Genomic DNA, 20,000 nt, shown 5'->3' on the forward strand with positions numbered 1-20,000 from the left:
CTAATCCCACACTCAGATTATCCTGCCCCCCCCCACCCCACCTGTCCAGCTCAGCCTCCAGCTGGCAGTAGGCGGCGTAGGCCACGATGTTCTCCTGGCCGCAGCGCTCCGTGGTGACGCCGCTGACGTACAGCACGAAGTCAGAGCCCTCCACACCGGCGCCGTCCGGGGGCCCGGCGGCGCCGCACGACTTCCCCGATTCACTGCACACCTTACATTGCTGGGAGAGAAACACGACGGAGAGATGGAAGGTCCGAGAGGAAACTACATTTTAATGAGTCACCATACAATAATCCAGAATCTCTATGACGACCATCTTCCTCCTCTAACGTCCACATTATAGAGCATCTTCCTCCTACAACATCCACATTATTGAGCATCTTCCTCCTACAACATCCACATTATAGAGCATCTTCCTCCTCTAACATCCACATTATAGAGCATCTTCCTCCTACAACATCCACATTATTGAGCATCTTCCTCCTACAACATCCACATTATAGAGCATCTTCCTCCTCTAACATCCACATTATAGAGCATCTTCCTCCTCTAACGTCCACATTATAGAGCATGTTCCTCCTCTAACGTCCACATTATAGAGCATCTTCCTCTTCTAACATCCACAGTATAGAGCATCTTCCCCTCTAACATCCACATTGTAGAGCATCTTCCTCCTCTAACATCCACATTATAGAGCATCTTCCTCTTCTAACGTCCACATTATAGAGCATCTTCCTCTTCTAACATCCACATTATAGAGCATCTTCCTCCTCTAACATCCACATTATAGAGCATCTTCATCTTCTAACATCCACATTATAGAGCATCTTCCTCCTCTAACATCCACATTATAGAGCATCTTCCTCTTCTAACATCCACATTATAGAGCATCTTCCTCCTCTAACATCCACATTATAGAGCATCTTCCTCCCATACACATTATGTTTCAGTCTTACTCAAAATACTGGAACGCTCTGTAACTCAAACACTCGCCATTATGCCGCTCTGTTCTTGGCCTCCACCCCTCCGCAGGAGTTGCACTGTCTACTCCGTACCTGCAGGTGGTGCTGTGGGACGACGACGGGGCCGCAGCGGGTCACGTCTGCACAGGCCTCCTGACAGTACCGGTGGGGGTCATCTCTCTTCCTCATGTACTGGTTGGTGGCACATTGCCTGCGGTGGACAGAGGACGGAACCGTTCAGAACCTGAATGAGCGGAGGCTGGATGGAGGTGTCCGGACCGGCCACAGACCTGCTGAGCAGCACCGGTCCCACCCGGCGCCGCACGCTGAAAGCCCGCTGCAGGTAGTCGATGGCCTGAGGGAACAGCTTGTCCTGAGGAGGCACATGCAGGGATGTGTCAGGAAGCATCCTCGTAAAGGAAGGCAACATCCATGTAAAGTCACACACGGTCATGTAAAGTCAGGTAAAGTCAGGTAAAGTCAGGTAAAGTCAGGTATAGTCAGGTATAGTCAGGTATAGTCAGGTAAAGTCAGGTATAGTCAGGTATAGTCAGGTATAATCAGGTATAATCAGGTATAGTCAGGTATAGTCAGGTAAGGTCAGGTATGGTCAGGTATGGTCAGGTATGGTCAGGTATAATCAGGTATAATCAGGTATAGTCAGGTAAAGTCAGGTATAGTCAGGTATAGTCAGGTATAGTCAGGTATAGTCAGGTATAGTCAGGTAAAGTCAGGTAAAGTCAGGTATAGTCAGGTATAGTCAGGTAAAGTCAGGTATAGTCAGGTATAGTCAGGTAAAGTCAGGTATAGTCAGGTAAAGTCAGGTAAAGTCAGGTATAGTCAGGTATAGTCAGGTAAAGTCAGGTATAGTCAGGTATAGTCAGGTATAGTCAGGTAAAGTCAGGTAAAGTCAGGTATAGTCAGGTATAGTCAGGTATAGTCAGGTATAGTCAGGTATAATCAGGTAAAGTCAGGTAAAGTCAGGTAAAGTCAGGTATAGTCAGGTAAAGTCAGGTAAAGTCAGGTATAGTCAGGTATAGTCAGGTATAATCAGGTAAAGTCAGGTATAGTCAGGTATAGTCAGGTAAAGTCAGGTATAGTCAGGTATAGTCAGGTATAGTCAGGTAAAGTCAGGTATAGTCAGGTATAATCAGGTATAGTCAGGTATAGTCAGGTATAGTCAGGTAAAGTCAGGTATAGTCAGGTATAGTCAGGTAAAGTCAGGTATAGTCAGGTATAGTCAGGTAAAGTCAGGTATAGTCAGGTAAAGTCAGGTATAGTCAGGTATAGTCAGGTAAAGTCAGGTATAGTCAGGTAAAGTCAGGTAAAGTCAGGTATAGTCAGGTATAGTCAGGTAAAGTCAGGTATAGTCAGGTAAAGTCAGGTATAGTCAGGTATAGTCAGGTAAAGTCAGGTATAGTCAGGTAAAGTCAGGTAAAGTCAGGTATAGTCAGGTAAAGTCAGGTATAGTCAGGTAAAGTCAGGTAAAGTCAGGTATAGTCAGGTATAGTCAGGTATAATCAGGTATAGTCAGGTATAGTCAGGTATAATCAGGTAAAGTCAGGTATAGTCAGGTATAGTCAGGTATAGTCAGGTATAGTCAGGTATAGTCAGGTAAAGTCAGGTATAGTCAGGTATAGTCAGGTATAATCAGGTATAGTCAGGTATAGTCAGGTATAATCAGGTAAAGTCAGGTATAGTCAGGTATAGTCAGGTAAAGTCAGGTATAGTCAGGTATAGTCAGGTAAAGTCAGGTAAAGTCAGGTATAGTCAGGTATAGTCAGGTAAAGTCAGGTAAAGTCAGGTATAGTCAGGTATAGTCAGGTATAGTCAGGTAAAGTCAGGTAAAGTCAGGTATAGTCAGGTATAGTCAGGTAAAGTCAGGTAAAGTCAGGTAAAGTCAGGTAAAGTCAGGTATAGTCAGGTATAGTCAGGTATAGTCAGGTAAAGTCAGGTAAAGTCAGGTATAATCAGGTATAGTCAGGTAAAGTCAAGTATAGTCAAGTATAGTCAGGTATAATCAGGTATAGTCAGGTAACGTCAGGTATAGTCAGGTATAATCAGGTATAGTCAGGTATAGTCAGGTATAATCAGGTAAAGTCAGGTAAAGTCAGGTATAATCAGGTATAATCAGGTATAGTCAGGTAAAGTCAGGTAAAGTCAAGTATAGTCAGGTATAATCAGGTATAATCAGGTAAAGTCAGGTAAAGTCACACATTTTCCCAGAAACTCAGAAGTTTTACTTTCCATTCCTGGCCACTAGCTGGTGCTGTTGTAACATAACCACATACACAGCGAACATTCAAGTTCCTTAAACGTGTCTCTGTCCATCATAAAGGAAACGTTCTCTTTCCCTGGTTTACAAAATGTTTATAAAAACTTGTTTCAGTGAACAAAGAGCAGACACACTCCGGAGACGAAAGCTGTGAGGCGATAATCACCTTTACCAGTCTCCTCTTGTCAGCAGGCAGCCTGCGAAGAGAAAACAGAGACGTTTAGCAGCGAGCTGCAGTGTCAACCTGGCAGACGAACATCACTGAAGACAACGTCTCACTGGACCACGCTGCTGTCGTAGATGATCTTTATCTTCAGCTGGAGGCTGTCGGGAGAGCTCCTTTTCGTCAGACGCTCAGGCTTCAGGTACACATGGTGGACAACCTGAGAGGAGCAAGAAGAAGCTCTGAGGCGCAGGAACGAGTCCTCCAGAAAATAAAAGACACTTTTCACACTTCCTCTCATCATATATTCACTCCTTTCGTTTGCCACTCTGTCCTACCACCGAGCAGAAACTGTTAATCTGATTTCTCTGGAACTCCATGCACAAATCATTAAAAGTGTTTTCCTCTTTAAAGGCTAAATTATTTAAACAGTTTCCTCGTGATTCTGAGCTGATATGCTGTGTGCTTCAGGACGATTTCATACAAGCCCTCCTGCACAGTCACGTTTCATTTCATGTAATTCTGGATTATATTCTTGCTAAATTCAAATCAATAAAAGTTGAAGGAAGGAGTTTTTTCTGCTTGCTGTGCTTTGGTCCTCATATTTAAATCATAGTAATGTTTCTTCATAAGGAGGGCTTCATATTGCCTTCCTGCACAATCGGGTTTCATTTCGTGTATTTATGGATAATATTCTTGTTTTATGAAAATTTAAAGGGCTCGGTCCCTAATTCAAAAAATATATAAAAAAATGAAATAAAAGACCAAGCATCCGGTTTGTAAACGTTTGACTGGCTGGTGCTTTTATTCTGAAAGTCTTCACCCGGATGTGGTATTTGTGTTGTTGCTAGGGAAATACCGGCTTAAACTGAAAGGTTCTAAACTGAATTCTTGGCTTTATTATAAACTGTCACAGCTCAAGAGTCTTAATCGAACTGAGAAATAATCACACTAAAGGCTCTGTGACACAGCAGATCCGCGTTAGCCTTTTAGCTCACAGACCACAGTTAATCTCATTCAGGGAGCGAAATGAGCATATTTATTCAGCACAAACAAAAATGTCCAACATCGCAACAAGAGCAGAGTTTGTTTGGAAATCAGTTTGAACCTTACGAGGCTAGAAATTCTTTAAATACGCTAAAATATCGACTATTAAGAAGAACTCATGCGAGTTAGCCGCACTCAGCTAGCAGGCTAGGTTAGCCGCGCCGCTGAAGTCAGCCTCACACTGGTGTTATAGTTCTTATTTAAATTAAAGTTTCCGATTTACTTAAATGATTCTAAAATGCAAACTTAAATTTTAACAGATTCGTATAATTTCTGATTAAACACCCCACAATCCAGTTTGTATGAATTAAATATCTATAAAGCTTTACATTAAATATTTTTATTTGAATGATGAAAAAATTAAATAATTTCATTTATATAATTTCCACAGCCTTTAAGGTTTAATAAACTTCCAATTTTGCTTTTAATATAATAACGTGTTTGGTTCAGTCGCTCTGCTGTCGATATGTTGTGTTTATTTCTTCACTTTGCTCCTTAACGCTGGTCTAAGGGACACATAAGAAGCTAACTTCAGCTCTGTTGTCTAAGTTTAGCTCCTCGGGTATCACCGCCGCAGATCCGCCGGGGGCTCAGGCAGCCGGGGCCCGGGGCTCAGGCAGCCGGGGCCCGGGGCTCAGGCAGCCGGGGCCCGGGGCTCAGGCAGCCGGGGCCCGGGGCTCAGGCAGCCGGGGCCTGGGACCTGGGGCTTACCTCGTCGGGACCCGGGGCTCGGTGCTTGCAGGTACCGTGACAGCTCGCCAGCACAGCCAGGAGAGAGAGTGCGAGGACAGGGCCGCGGAGGAACCGGGACACGGACGTCTTTCCACCACCGCTCAGCCTCGGCTCCATCCTCCGTCCTGCCCGACGAGCGGGGCTCGGCAGCCCGAAGTCAGCAGAACCTCCGCCGGTGTCGGTCCGGGCTCCTCGGTGCCCGTGTCATTCATCGCTCGCAGGGTGGATCAGAGCATAGTGACATCCCGGGGAAACGAGCGACGTGAGGCTGGTGGAAGCAGGCGTGGAGGAGCGGCGGTGATGACCGTCACACCGGCCGGTAAAAGGAGCGATGAGAGCGGCTGACAGCTGCTGTCGATCCCGGTGTGTTCCTCCGAGTCAGCTGGACAGAGAGCCGGCGATTCCAAGATCGTCTCATGTCGAGATGGATTACTCCCGAAAGAGCGAACGCAGCAGCGGTAGAGATCATCTATTAAGATGCGATGACTTACTCACAACTCTGTTAATCTTTCTGTCCCTTTCGTAGCTGGATTCACCTTGTAGGGGGCGACGAAAACAGATAAATAACCCCTTTTCATGTATAATGGCGTTGTGATTCTTTAAATAAAAAATAGAATAAAGCGTGTAATTTCTTTAATGAGACCTGTTTTTACGAGGGTCTGGGCACCGATTAGAATTCCTCAGAGGAACTGAAAAATCCTTTGTTACGAACAAACGTGTTTTTGAGGGCCGAAGCAACATGAAGACTTACAAACATTTGCAAACACACCAGAGCTGTTAAAACATTTTATATTTAGCGGGAAATACACATGTAAAATGGCTCAAAAGCACCACTTACAAAATTGAGAACATCAAGCCCCAGTTTCATGTTTCACGTTGCTATCTGTGATCGATCTTCCTCCGATGACATACAGTTCATTAAAAGCTCGCTTACAACTATTTTATCATAGTTTACTGTGGAAATCTCTCAAAGCTACTCGTCAGTAGTTAAGTTCTTGTAAATGTATTTCAAAAGTTTTGACAAGTAATATTAACTGTGAATTAAAAACGGAAAGTTTCCATCAAGCGCTTGAAACGTTGAGCTTTTATGAAACTTTTATCGCTAATCAATAAATGTAAACTCATAAATTTACTTTTTTGTTTTTTTTCTTTACGTCACGATTATAACTGTACAGCCTCAATGTTTCTGTTCATTTCAAGCTTTATATATCTAGCTATCTGGATCTATAAATATATATCTATATCTATATAGATATAGATATCTAATATGCAATACTAGATCATTTAAATACAGGAAGATAGCTATATAAGATGATTATTGAATATTTGAGAAGGGGTAGGGTAACAGAAGTTTTACTTCTTCCTACCCCTTGTCAGGCATGTCAGTTAGATACGTATTAGATAAAGTATGTATGTATGTATGTATGTATGTATGTATGTATGTATGTATGTATGTATGTATGTATGTATGTATGTATGTATGTATGTGTGGATAAAATGAAATATAGATGACCTATTTTGTGTGATTATATTATGTTGTATTGTATCAAAAAGGGTCTATATATATATATATATATATATATATACACACACACACACACACATATATATATACACACACATATATATATGTGTGTGTGTGTACACTTGAATTGTCACATGCCTGAAGTAAATTAATAAAAATAAATCAATCAAGAGTAAAAAGTCCTTCCTGGTTATTGAAGGTAATTGTTTCCGGGTAGCTTTGAGCTTCTCTCTGCTTTCCCACACAGCTTCAAAAAACACAGCGATGTGATTATCAGAGGAGGTCTGAGGAGAGAAAAGCCTTTCTGTGTCCGTCTCATTACATTTCCTCTCCCCTGATCAGCCGGTTTACAGACTAATCGAGTTTGACTCCCACGTTTGAGCCTCGCTGTGTGAGAGAAGCAACAGGAAGTCTCCAGGTGAACGCTGACGCACTCGTGTGGCCGACAAAAGATATTGTGAATCTCTGTCGGGATTCGTGAGCAATAAAAAAGGTACGATCTGCACTGAAGCTTATTTTGTCTTATTAATTTGCATCCATGACAACCCCTCCTTAAAATCGTTGACAGTTTTATCCTCATTTCTTCTCATCGCATCGATTTAAAAACCAAAGTTTGGAGAAAGAATCTGGACCAGAGATTGTCCCGTTTACACGTTTTCAAGTGAAAACGCCAAACCTTTGTGGGGTTTTGGATGTTCGTTTCCTTGGCGACAGTCGTCGGCGTCACTGAAGACACAACTTTTTGAAAACGCTTCAACTTCGTAAATGGGGGGAAAACCCAACTTTATTAAAACGCTCTGATTCGGTCTCCGTGGAAACGGGAGGAAAGTCAACTGCTATAAAAAGCTCCGACTCTGTCTCCGTGGAAACGGGGAAAACGCAGCTTTTCCAAGATACTGCAACTCCATCTCCATGGAAACCAGGTCGAAAACTCAACCTTTTATAAACACTCTGTCTCCATGGAAACGGGGAAAAGCTAAGTGCTGAGAAAGAAACGAAAACGATCAAATTGCTCCGAAAACCATTTCGAAGTGAAGCAGAATCGAGATGTTTTCTATCCTGGTTCTTCATCCCGACTGAGACGCCTCCTTCACATCAGCTCACACTCCTCACCCTCTTCTGATAAGACAACACATCTTTTCATGTTTGACGTCGTATAAACCAGAGCAGAGTCAAACCCTCGCTGCTCTGGACGAGCCGTGGCCTCTGGAGCTCCTCCCTTTCTTCCTGAACTGTAATTAAAACTTGATGAAACAGTTAAAAGAGAAGCTGAAAACCACCAGAGCTTCACTCCAGCGAGTTCTGCCGGGTTCTGAGGGCCGACGCCAGAGAGACACGCTGGTTGTGGTTCGAGACGAAGCTGATTTTCTCATTAGTGGTTGAAGAAAAAGAGTCTGTGACCACAACAGACATGAAACTGAACAGAGACTCTGTTATTGTCACCGTGGTGGGAAACAAATACAATGAGGCATTCGGTTGGTTTTGTTCTGGGATTAGAAATGAAAAGAAGTAATTGAAGAGTCTGAACAAGTGTTGAGTGAGAACTCAGCAGGTAGAAGACGTCCTGTGGAAACACTTTTCAATCTCCTCAAACAAACCGAAGGAACAATTAGTGGATTTTTGTGGCAAAAGCCAAAAATAAAACGGAGATTTTCAGAGTCGTAAAGTCAGAAACAAAGTCAAAGCAACTTTGACGTCACGTCATCAGCAGCTGGAACCAACCGGACCCTGACCCAATTACTGCCAGCTGGTACCGCACCGAGACGACACACACAGAAGACACACACAGGAGACACACACAGGAGACACACACAGGAGACACACAGTCAGAGTCACAGGTCATCAGGAGTCTCCATTTAAGCTCCAATCAAAGTTCCTCCACCAGAATCCAAATGAAACTAGGATCCAGTTCTAGTTGTCGACGTTCGTCTCTAATAAAAACTTCCTGAAGGAAGTTCCTCGTCACACTCAGACTAACTGGTATTTCCAGCATTTTATTTTGGCGGGACATCCCCGGTTTGTTGATGTCTCAGCGTCCCAGAACCTCCTGAAGGTTCCCGAGGCTTCGTGTCACAAGATCCCGTTTGTCCTCTGGATCTCTGCACATCTGGATTCTCTGAGGAAAAAGCTTCAGTTTCACTCCATCCAGACTTTCTCCAGGATTCAAGGCTCTTTCCTTGACAAAGTCTGGAGCTTTTTCAAATGTTGATGTTCTGGCTGGAGCTGCTGGACTTTGGTTTGGTTTCTTCTCTGGACAGAATCTCTCCTTTAAACAGGGATTCTGGTGAAGTAACTTTAAAATGTGTGATGAACCTGGAAGACCCACATGTGCTCAAGACGAACATGCAAACTCAACAGAGACTGGTTGTGGTACTCTGTACTCTGTACTCTGTACTCTCTACTCTGTACTCTCTACTCTGTACTCTCTACTCTGTACTCTGTACTCTGTACTCTGTACTCTGTACTCCCTAAGCTCCTCCCACTAGACGGACTCTCCACTAAACACTTTTAAACTGGACTTTCTCATGAATCCATCAGCGTCTCGACACGTCGAGTCGTCAGTGAAGTGATATCCACAAGAACAAACACAAGAAGTTTGGCTCGGGAATAAAATCACGAATCATAAATTATCTATCAAAACAATTTTTATTTACAAAATGAAGAACACAGACAAGAGAAGACACCGTGTTATCCATCCTTTAGTGGTTTTCTGTGTTTCTCTTCATATCGTATCTGGTGGAGAAGTTTCTGGATCCTTCAGTGTTTGTACTCAGCCATAGATGAAGTACTTCTCCATCCTGGATCACTGATATTTATTTGTCTTTGGCGGAGAAGCTTCAATACCACATGATAAAGTTTCGTTTGTAGAATCGGAGGATCCACTTCATGGCTGATAAAGAGAAAAAAGAGCGCCCTCTCCTGGTAACTCATACACGTGGGTTATAGTAACAATTATCACAGTCAACATTAGAGAATAATACAACAACACGACGGAGGGCAGGTCCAGCTGAATCATTTCCACTCCACACTGTGAATCTCTGCCAGCAGAGAGAAGATACTAGAAGACAGACGCTTGATTAAAGGTACAGGACGTACATCTGAAGCAATTCCACGTGTGGCCTCTGGGTGGCAGCAGCAAGCCGCTGCTTCTCACTTCTGCGACTTCTGTGTTTTGAACCGAACGCCAGAAAAAAGCTTGAGAGACTCGTCACACCATCTGGTGGTGCAAAGTGGTATTACAAGACAGATCAGTTCACAGCTAGCTGGTTAGATTTATTTTCATTATTAATTTGAGGTTATCTTAATTTGTTTTTGACAAATAACATTCCATACGGTTCCTTTAAGACAGTAAGATGTGTTTGGGTCATATTTGTCCACTTTGACGTACAATTAAAAACTCCAGAATCCAAAAGAAGAGAAAATGTATTGCTGAGTGATAACTGTGCAGAGTTTCCTGTGGTTGCACTGAAAACCTGCTGAATACACCAGCTCTGTGTACTCGCAGTATCTGAGCTTTCTCAATGATCAGACGCCCCGTACGGGGTGACCATCATGTTAATGTGACTACTAGATTTGCGACACAGGAAACGTCGCAATAACGTGGCGCCAGACCAGAAGAGGATTCCTGTTAGAGCCTAATATGGAACAACGACTCAAAATGTCATCAAATATAATGTGATTAAAGTCGAAATGTAATAACTGGTCAATCATGTAGCAAGACACTGAGCCCATAACTGGAAAACTTTTAATATTATCAATATTGCAAACTATATTCCCCCTTATACCGTCATAAATATATTACATCAGAAAATGAGTCAATAATTTATGGTTTGAACTTGAACTGCTTTGATTTGAATAAGGCTGAAAGAAAGAGTTATAAAACTTTGGACTATTTGTTTAATCGTATATCATTATACAGTTCATGGTATTTATGTATGCTTGCTGTTGCCCAAGTCATTTATAGTCTCTTGTTCTCGCCAATCTGTAATCTATTCCACTGATCATCAGTATATAATAATGTAACATTAAATACATTAAGATCACATTTAAATTCTTGTTAAATCTTTTTACATTATTGACCAGTTATTACATTTTGGGTACACACAAACATTTTGTGTCGTAACGTTTTGTGTCGTAACATTTTGTGTTGTAACATTTTGTGTTGTAACATTTTGTGTCGTTGTAACATTTTGTTTTCGTTGTAACATTTTGTGTTGTAACATTTTGTGTCGTTGTAACATTTTGTATCGTTGTAACATTTTGTGTTGTAACATTTTGTGTCGTAACATTTTGTTTTCGTTGTAACATTTTGTGTTGTAACATTTTGTGTCGTTGTAACATTTTGTTTTCGTTGTAACATTTTGTGTTGTAACATTTTGTATCGTTGTAACATTTTGTGTTGTAACATTTTGTGTTGTAACATTTTGTGTCGTTGTAACATTTTGTATCGTTGTAACATTTTGTGTTGTAACATTTTGTGTCGTAACATTTTGTTTTCGTTGTAACATTTTGTATCATTGTAACATTTTGTGTTGTAACATTTTGTGTCGTAACATTTTGTTTTCGTTGTAACATTTTGTATCATTGTAACATTTTGTGTTGTAACATTTTGTGTTGTAACATTTTGTATCGTTGTAACATTTTGTGTCGTTGTAACATTTTGTTTTCGTTGTAACATTTTGTGTTGTAACATTTTGTGTTGTAACATTTTGTATCATTGTAACATTTTGTGTTGTAACATTTTGTGTTGTAACATTTTGTATCATTGTAACATTTTGGGTCGTTGTAACATTTTGGGTCGTTGTAACATTTTGGGTCGTTGTAACATTTTGTGTTGTTGTTACTTCTCAGGCTGTTTACTGAACGTAGAATCCACAACTCTGTTCCTCTCTTCAGCATATTGTAAAGTCATTGATCCAAATTCCTAAGGAATCCCAACGTTTCCGACACGTTGCCTTTTGCCCCCATTTCCATGTTTCAAGCATCGTTGCCGTGTAAACAGAACCAAAACACAATAAAATTGAGAACTATCACTTGAAGTCGTTGTCGTGGAAACGGGGCCTCAGACAGTGTAAACACATTCAAGCAGCCACAGGATGATGCAAGTCTCAAATCATGGGAACGGGAGTGCAGCAGGGAATCATGGGATACATCTCTGATACGTCTCATTGACGGAGGGACGGAGACGAAGGGCGAGGACACGGACTGAATCTGGTTGTTTTCAAAGTCCTCATTGTCTCATTGTACCCCGTCCTCTTCTGGCCCCTGATGGTCACCTTCCTCGTCTTCCTGCCCTACACCCTTCCCCTCCTGCTTCTCCTCCTCTTCCTCTTCCTCTTCCTCTTCCTCCTCTTGCTCCTGCTCCTGCTCCGGCTCCGGCTCCGGCTCCGGCTCCGGCTCCGGCTCCGGCTCCGGCTCCGGCTCCGGCTCCGGCTCCGGCTCCGGCTCCTCCTCCTCCGGCTCCTCCTCCTGCTCCTCCTGCTCCTGCTCCTCCTCCTCCTCCGGCTCCTCCCCCTGCTCCTCCTCCTGCTCCAGGGCGTTGAGGCGTTCCACCACACAGTGAGCCGTCAGTCTGGCCTCGGGGTCGTGGTCCCAGCACTCGGTGATGGTGGAGCAGAAGACGTTCATCCCCTGAAGGACAGAAGACTGAAGTGAGATGCAACGCCACGAGACAAACGGAGAGAAAAGCCAGTCTGTGGAGGCAACGTTGAACTTCAAGACTCCTTCTGAGCCCCACAGACGGTGACGTGAAATCAACAATACGTGAAATCAACAATGTGCTGGACCGATGTCTCCATCAGAAGGTCGAACTAAAGACGGCTCACGTTTTACAGTTTTCATTGCAATAATCGTGGCTCAGTGGTGGAGTCGGTCGTCCAACAACCAGAGGGTTGGAATCCACTCTTTCCAAGTCATTGTCGTTGTGTCCTTGGGCAAGGCACTTTACCCACATTGCCTTACCTGAATGGGTATGAATGGTGCATGAATGTTGGTTCTGTCAGCAGCCCAGGGCAGCTGTGGCGACAACGTAGTTCACCACCACTGGTGTGAATGAATAATGTACTGCTGCGACTCAGCTTGAAGAAAGTTCTATATACTGTAAATCCAAGACATTAGTAGGATTATGTTAGTTACATGTTTACACAGAAACATTTTGAAAATGATGTACTTTTCATGTTGGGCCACTAGTTGGTGCTGTTGTTAGTTTTAGTACTGACTACAGACTTTCTAGTGGACCGACTAAGTTGGATCGTTATTACCGAGACTGTCAAAATAAAACTACCAAGTCCAGGAGAATATGGACAGGGAGTCATGACACCACGGAGGAAACTTTGTTCTGATTCTCTCTACTGAGCATGTGCAGAACTACTAGATACTATCAACGTGGTGACCAGGACCAGGACCAGGACCAGGACCAGGACCAGGACCAGGACCAGGACCAGGACCAGGACCAGGACCAGCGCTTCCTTCGTTTACATAATGATGGAGTCAGACTGTTCTTTAAAACCTGTGTTTTCAGTGACTCTAGTGAATCCAGGTGTGTTCCAGCTGGGTGAGTCAGTACCTGGTGCTGCGTCCACGCCGCCGGGATGTCTGGCCTCCCTCGGTCCCTCAGCACAAGGTCCCTCATGCTGTCCACGCAGGGCTGCTCACACACCTGGGAGCCAAACGCCGGCTCGTAGCTCTTCACCTCTGCAGAACACCAACAGAGTGGATGAAGGTTCGTCTCCACGCTGTGGCGCTGAGAACTGAAGCTCTGAGGACTTCCTACCTCCGACGGCGTGGCAGCGAGACGCCATCTCCCACAGGACCAGAGCCATGGAGTAAACGTCCATCTGTTTGAAGGCTTCCAGATCCTCCAGGTTGACCCTGGACTCCAGCACCTCGGGGGCCATGTATCGAGCTGTGCCCACCTACCCAGAGCGACAACGAGGAGCTGGGATTAGAGCTCGGGACTTTAACTCGGCCATTTTAACCACGACTCACCAAAACAACCAAATATCTACCTAAGGGTCTCTATAAAGTCACCTCTGGACCTCTGAACCTCTGGACCTCTGAACCTCTGAACCTCTGGACCTCTAGACCTCTAGACCTCTGAACCTCTGAACCTCTGGACCTCTAGACCTCTAGACCTCTAGACCTCTGAACCTCTGAACCTCTGAACCTCGTCATTATTCATGTTTTTCATGGTGGGACTCTTCAGCCTTTCCTCCTCAGAGCGAGCCGACCTTCTGATTGGTGCACAAACTAGTCCCAGCCAATCAATTGGTGGACTCTGCCTGCCCTGCACAGTGACTGTCAGGAGAAACTACTTCCTGTTGCTCGGTACCACTTACCTGTCCACTGTTGGCGTAGTCGTCGACCGTGAGCGAGAGGTCCAGTCTCAACGCCAGCCCGAAGTCGCACAGCACGCACTCCTTCCTGCTCTTCACCAGGATGTTGCTGCTCTTCAGATCTCGATGGGCAACGGGCACCTGCAGCAACACAGGCAACCAGCAACAAGCAACAAGCAAGAATCTCAGTTAACGCCGCAAAAAGCGTCACCATGGCCGTGATTCCTGTCCTGCTCTCCTTAAATCACATTTTCAAATGAATATGCAAAACTTTCATAGCGTTTCACGTGTCCGTTTCCATGACGACGGTGGTCGGAGCCACTGAAAACGGCTGCTGAGACTTTTTGATGAGTGGAAACGGGGCAAAGGCAACTTTTCTGTGATGCTTGGGCTCCGTCTCTGCTGCTACTGGTCATCTGCACCACGTTGCTCGTAACTAATTCTTCTGCACATGCTCAGTAGTATCTCCTCCATGAGGTGCCTCTCTCATCCACTTTGTATGGGAAGCTTTTTCTCACTTATGGGATTTATTCAGAAACGGTTTGTTGTTAATGTACCAAAATCTAATGGATTGATCCTTGGATGATGACAAATCATCCCTGAAGATTTCATGCAATTCGAGTTTTTAGTTTTTGCGAAAAGTTGGTCAAAGTCATACAAACAAACAATGAATAAATAAATAACATATAATAATCTTCTTGGCCAACTTTGTCGGTCGCCCCACTTTCATTGGTGAAGGTAACAACAGCACCAACTAGTGGCCCAGCGTGCCAACTACATCGTTTTCAAAATGTGTAAACGTGGAATAATTTTACCTTTGGAGCGCCGCTGAAAGTTGAGTCACTATGGAGGTGAGCTAATCCTTGAGCGATGCTTCCTGCCATCGTGACGAGTTCGTCCCAGCTCAGTATGTTGGCGGTGAGGAACTCCTGCAGGTTTCCCAGGCTGTGATAGGCCAGAACCAGCCAGTAGGTCCTGGGGGCGTGGCCTGGCGAGCCCCTCTCCTCCGCCGCCAGGAACCGGACCACGCTGTCGTGCTGCAGCTCGGGGTCGGAGAAGATGGAGCACTCATTTCTCCACGAAACGTACTCCACCGCCGGGAACACCTTCACCGCTACAGTCTCAAAGCTGCTGACTCCGCCCCTCTCGCTCTCCAGGAGGCGCGCCTTCCACACCTCGGCGAAGCGCCCCTTCCCCGCCAGCTCCTCCAGCTTGATGGGCAGCAGCTCCGCCGGGTGGCTCTCCCACTGCGGCAGGTTGCCGAGGAGATCCTTGTTCGTCGACGACACCTTGGTGTTCCACTCCTCCACCTCACATCCTGGACCCGTCACACCCCCTCTGCCGCCGCCACCGCACTGGAGATCCAGAGCCTGGTACAGGTCGGGGGTGCGTTTGGTGGGCCAGTCCGGACGTGCTGGAGGACCGGGTTTATCGGGACGCCGTATGCGGTAGAAGTAGAAGGCGGTGATGGCGATGATGGCGACCAGGACAGGAGGCACTAAACTGACCACCACCACCGGGATCACGTCTTTACTGTGCAGCCTGGAGAAGCCTGAAGAGACACAACCAGCCACAGCAGGACAATCAGGGACCAGAACAAGTTTATGAAGGGCGAGTACAAGTAGCTAAAGTAACCCCGCGCTACTTGGTAGTACCTGGTTCCGATATCAGTACTTAATAAATGCCATAAAGCACAAACAACACGTCGCCATGAACCTCCTCCACCAGCCAGTGTCGATGCTACATCACCTCCACCAGCCTCTACTGATGCTACATCACCTCCACCAGCCTCACAGTCTACATTGGCATAGCAGAGCGTAGCAGAGCGTAGCAGAGCGTAGCAGAGCGTAGCGTCTCTCTCCACCCTGCGCTATGCTAATGTAGGGAATGAGAGGATCAGTCACTTTAATCATGTTTAGCATGTAGCATGTAGCATGGCTCAGAGTTCCATGCTGAGCTAACATGAGCATGGAGCTAACTCTGATGGTGATGAAGTTGCTGGTGATTTAGTTGCTGGTGTTGCTCCCTCCTCTTGATATTTTGTTTACAGTCCGTCTTACTTTAGTCTTTCACATTAACATTAAAGAATCTCCAAACCGTGGAAGTCGCTCGTTGTCTCTCGTCCTGCTGCTGACGTAGATGATGATGACGACACGTAATACTCGTTGAACTTGTAGTACTTGTAGTACTTGTATTGGGAAGCTTTTTCTGATTACGAGTACTCCGTGCAGTATCGGACCTGTTACTGGTATCGGTGCAACACTAATTCTAAGATTAAGTAAACTGGACCAGTAAACCTACATGATGACCTACAAAATGAACAACTCCAAAGTTTACTCTGAAAATGTCAGCATTTGCTGCAGCAGATCTTTTGAAAACCACTTTGTTTATAAAGTGCAGTGTGATCTCTCCGCCCACCGTTGGCTCCCTTGTCGAAGATGAGTCTGTCGTTACACTCGTGTTCACCCTGGCAGCCGCACACCATCATAGCTCCGTCCTCGGCCGGCTGCGGGACCATGTGACACTCCCTGCTGGTGAAGTTCAGCAGCAGCCCGGGGTCTACGCCCTCTAGAGGCAGAGTCGGGTGGTGGCACATCGTGTGCACCGTCATCGTGTCGTTGGACTTCCTCCTGGAAAAGAAAGAAAGGAGCCGTTAAAGACGGATTCAGACGAATGTGAACAGGTGATGAGACGTCAATATATTCAGTAAGGATGGATGGATGGATGATGGATGATGGATGATGGATGGATGGATGATGGATGGATGGATGGATGGATGGATGGATGGATGGATGGATGATGGATGGATGGATGATGGATGGATGGATGGATGGATGATGGATGAATGGCTGGATGGATGGATGGATGGATGGATGGATGGATGGATGGATGGATGGATGGATGGATGGATGGATGGATGGATGGATGGATGGATGATGAATGATGAATGATGGATGGATGGATGGATGATGGACGATGGACGATGGACGATGAACGATGGATGGATGGATGGATGGATGGATGGATGGATGGATGGATGGATGGATGGATGGATGGATGGATGGATGGATGATGAATGATGAATGATGGATGGATGGATGGATGGATGGATGGATGGATGGATGGATGGATGGATGGATGGATGGATGGATGGATGGATGATGGACAATGGATGATGAACGATGGATGGATGGATGGATGGATGGATGGATGGATGGATGGATGGATGGATGGATGGATGGATGGATGGATGGATGGATGATGGACGATGAACGATGGATGGATGGATGGATGGATGGATGGATGGATGGATGATGGACAATGGACGATGAACGATGGATGGATGGATGGATGGATGGATGGATGGATGGATGGATGGATGGATGGATGGATGGATGGATGGATGGACGGACAATGGACGGATGGGTGAATTTAAAGATGAACATGTATAAAATATTTTTTCCCAAATCTTACTGTGTATTTACTGAGTAAACTACTTATTATTGCAATACTTCATTGATACAAACCAGAACCACAGATACTCCATTTTGTACTTGAACTAAGTTCTGGAGTCGGACTGAAGCTCCTTGTGTGAAACAAACATCTGATGTGGGTGGTTTGGCTCCTGGACATGAACAGCGTCTTGTTTTGCTCTCTTCTCCGGACCGTCCCTTTCTTATCTGCGTTTTCCTGCGGAGTGCGGGAGGGAGGGGCGGCTGACGTGAACAGGAAATGAGAGCTGGCGCCGAGAGGGGGATCCCAGCGAAGCGCCGTTATCCAAACAGAAGCACCAATCGGCAGAGAGCTCCGGCTCACACGCTCCATGTGAAGGTTTCACTCCGTCCTACTCGTGGAGAAAAGTGCTTGACGGCAGGACATGAACCCTGAGCACGTGTTCCTCTGTCCTGCAGCCGCAATCAGTTCAGGATGTTTCATAGAGCTGATCAACAACATATTGAGGCGGCGCCGCTCTTCTCTTCTGCTTCCTGCTGCCACGCTCTCCACTCTTCCTTTACTGTTCAAACTGATGCAAAACTACCAAAACCTCATTTAAAACAGACACACAGGCATGTAGAGCAGTGACAAATCACTGCAACACATGTAGAGGGACAGTGACAGTGTACCTCTCTAGTGAAGTAAAACGACCAAAAAACATGGAAAAAAACACATTTTTGCAAAATGGTTCCAAAGTGATGCACAAACAACAAAACATGATGTACAACAGAAACAAAATCGATGAAACTCTTCTTCTGATTGATGCGAAGACACGTCAGACTGAATGAGAGATTATTTCAGAAGAGGAGATGGAGGGAATGAATCCCTGACGGAGCAAACAGACGGAGCAAACAGACGGAGCAAACAGACGGAGCAAACTGACGGAGCAAACTGACGGAGCAAACTGACGGAGCAAACAGACTGAGCAAACAGACGGAGCAAACTGACGGAGCAAACTGACGGAGCAAACAGACTGACCAGACGGCCACACAGATCTCCTCAGTGACGCTGCAGAACGACGACAGGCTGCAGTTGCTGAGGCAGAAGTCGTCTCTGCACACCGGGCTGGACGCCTCACACCACCGGCACAGGTTGGAGCTCAGGTGGCTGAACGACTGGACGGCGCCGGGGGGGCCTGCGGGGGAGGGGGGGGGGGGGGGGGGGGGGGGGGGACAACGTTACAAAACAAAAACACAACGTCACACTACAAACGCAATGTCACACAACAACCACAACAGAAACACAACAACTACAAGAGCTGACAACATAAACAAAATGTCACACAATTACAACGTCACACAACAACCACAACAGAAACACAACATAAAAAAGATGTCACACAACAACTACAACGTCACACAATGTCACACAACAGAAACACAAATAAACACAACACAACACACACAACAGAAACACACCAACCACAATAAACACAAACACAGCAACAACACAACTCAACCACAACAACCACAACAAACACAACAAACACAACCACAAAAACAACACAACTCAACCACAACACAATATCCAGAACACAAACACGTCACACGAGACAAACAACAGCCACAACGTCACACAACAACCACAATGAACACAACAACCGCAACAAACACAATACAACCACGGCAAATACAACAAACACATCACACACAAAACAACTGAAACATTAAAACACAACGTCACACACACAACATCACACAAAACAACCACAACGTCACACAACATCACACAAAACAACCACAACGTCACACACACAAAACAACTAAAACACATTGAGGGAACCAAACATCAGAAACCTTTGATACGCTAAACAACACACCTTCATGAAACGACCACAACAGAACTGTTGTTGTGTCGCAGTCTCAGAGAGACAAAACAACTAAAACAACCTCCCAGACCAGGACAGGACAGGACAGGACAGGACAGACCAGGACAGGACAGGACAGGACAGGACAGGACAGGACAGGACAGGACAGGACAGGACAGGACAGGACAGGACCAAGACTTCATGTGTGGACCGACGATATCAAGGGACTGGAGAAGTTTCTGATGCAGGAAACTGAAATTAAAATCTGCTTCCAGAATAATCTGGATTATTTCCAGGGTGACGTTGAGAAAGTGACTGGCATCGCCAAACCTCTGTGACCCGGAGAGCAGGAAGTGGGCGTGTCCCTTTGAAGCATGTCGGCCAGGAACTGTGTGTGTGTGTGTGTGTGTGTGTGTGTGTGTGTGTGTGTGTGTGTGTGTGTGTGTGTGTGTGTGTGTGTGTGTGTGTGTGTGTGTGTGTGTGTGTGTGTGTGTGTGTGTGTGTGTGTACTTCAAATGTACGATAAAACTGATTCTGTGTGGATTGTTTTCCCAGAAATGTGTCTAAATGTGTGTTTCAAGTGTTGAATATTAATAACTAAACTCATTTTTGATTCTTCAGGACGTCAATATGAAGGAAAGTTTATTTATCTTGTCGTTG

General features: G+C 45.2%; 2 protein-coding genes across 2 annotated transcripts in view; both read right to left on the bottom strand.

The window, feature by feature from the left end:
• lmln (leishmanolysin-like (metallopeptidase M8 family)) overlaps nucleotides 1–5,590 on the bottom strand; it is an 11,297-nt gene extending 5,707 nt beyond the window's left edge. The window contains exons 1-6 of the mRNA XM_080478588.1: nucleotides 5,159–5,590; nucleotides 3,517–3,620; nucleotides 3,404–3,434; nucleotides 1,253–1,335; nucleotides 1,056–1,173; nucleotides 42–220 (exon numbers count right to left, since the gene is read on the bottom strand). Of these exons, the coding sequence (XP_080334714.1) occupies nucleotides 42–220; nucleotides 1,056–1,173; nucleotides 1,253–1,335; nucleotides 3,404–3,434; nucleotides 3,517–3,620; nucleotides 5,159–5,296 (653 nt within the window). The 5' untranslated portion in view covers nucleotides 5,297–5,590. The remainder of the gene's footprint in view (nucleotides 1–41; nucleotides 221–1,055; nucleotides 1,174–1,252; nucleotides 1,336–3,403; nucleotides 3,435–3,516; nucleotides 3,621–5,158) is intronic.
• A 2,401-nt stretch (nucleotides 5,591–7,991) lies between these two features.
• Nucleotides 7,992–20,000, bottom strand: part of tgfbr2l (transforming growth factor beta receptor-like) — a gene marked incomplete at its 3' end in the record, with an annotated part of 18,064 nt that continues 6,055 nt past the window's right edge. The window contains exons 2-9 of the mRNA XM_080478919.1: nucleotides 18,512–18,668; nucleotides 16,457–16,668; nucleotides 14,854–15,590; nucleotides 14,042–14,179; nucleotides 13,477–13,618; nucleotides 13,270–13,397; nucleotides 12,115–12,335; nucleotides 7,992–8,016 (exon numbers count right to left, since the gene is read on the bottom strand). Of these exons, the coding sequence (XP_080335045.1) occupies nucleotides 7,992–8,016; nucleotides 12,115–12,335; nucleotides 13,270–13,397; nucleotides 13,477–13,618; nucleotides 14,042–14,179; nucleotides 14,854–15,590; nucleotides 16,457–16,668; nucleotides 18,512–18,668 (1,760 nt within the window). The remainder of the gene's footprint in view (nucleotides 8,017–12,114; nucleotides 12,336–13,269; nucleotides 13,398–13,476; nucleotides 13,619–14,041; nucleotides 14,180–14,853; nucleotides 15,591–16,456; nucleotides 16,669–18,511; nucleotides 18,669–20,000) is intronic.

This window comes from Lipophrys pholis, assembly GCF_963383615.2.
Source record: "Lipophrys pholis genome assembly, chromosome: 13".
Taxonomy (NCBI): domain Eukaryota; kingdom Metazoa; phylum Chordata; class Actinopteri; order Blenniiformes; family Blenniidae; genus Lipophrys; species Lipophrys pholis.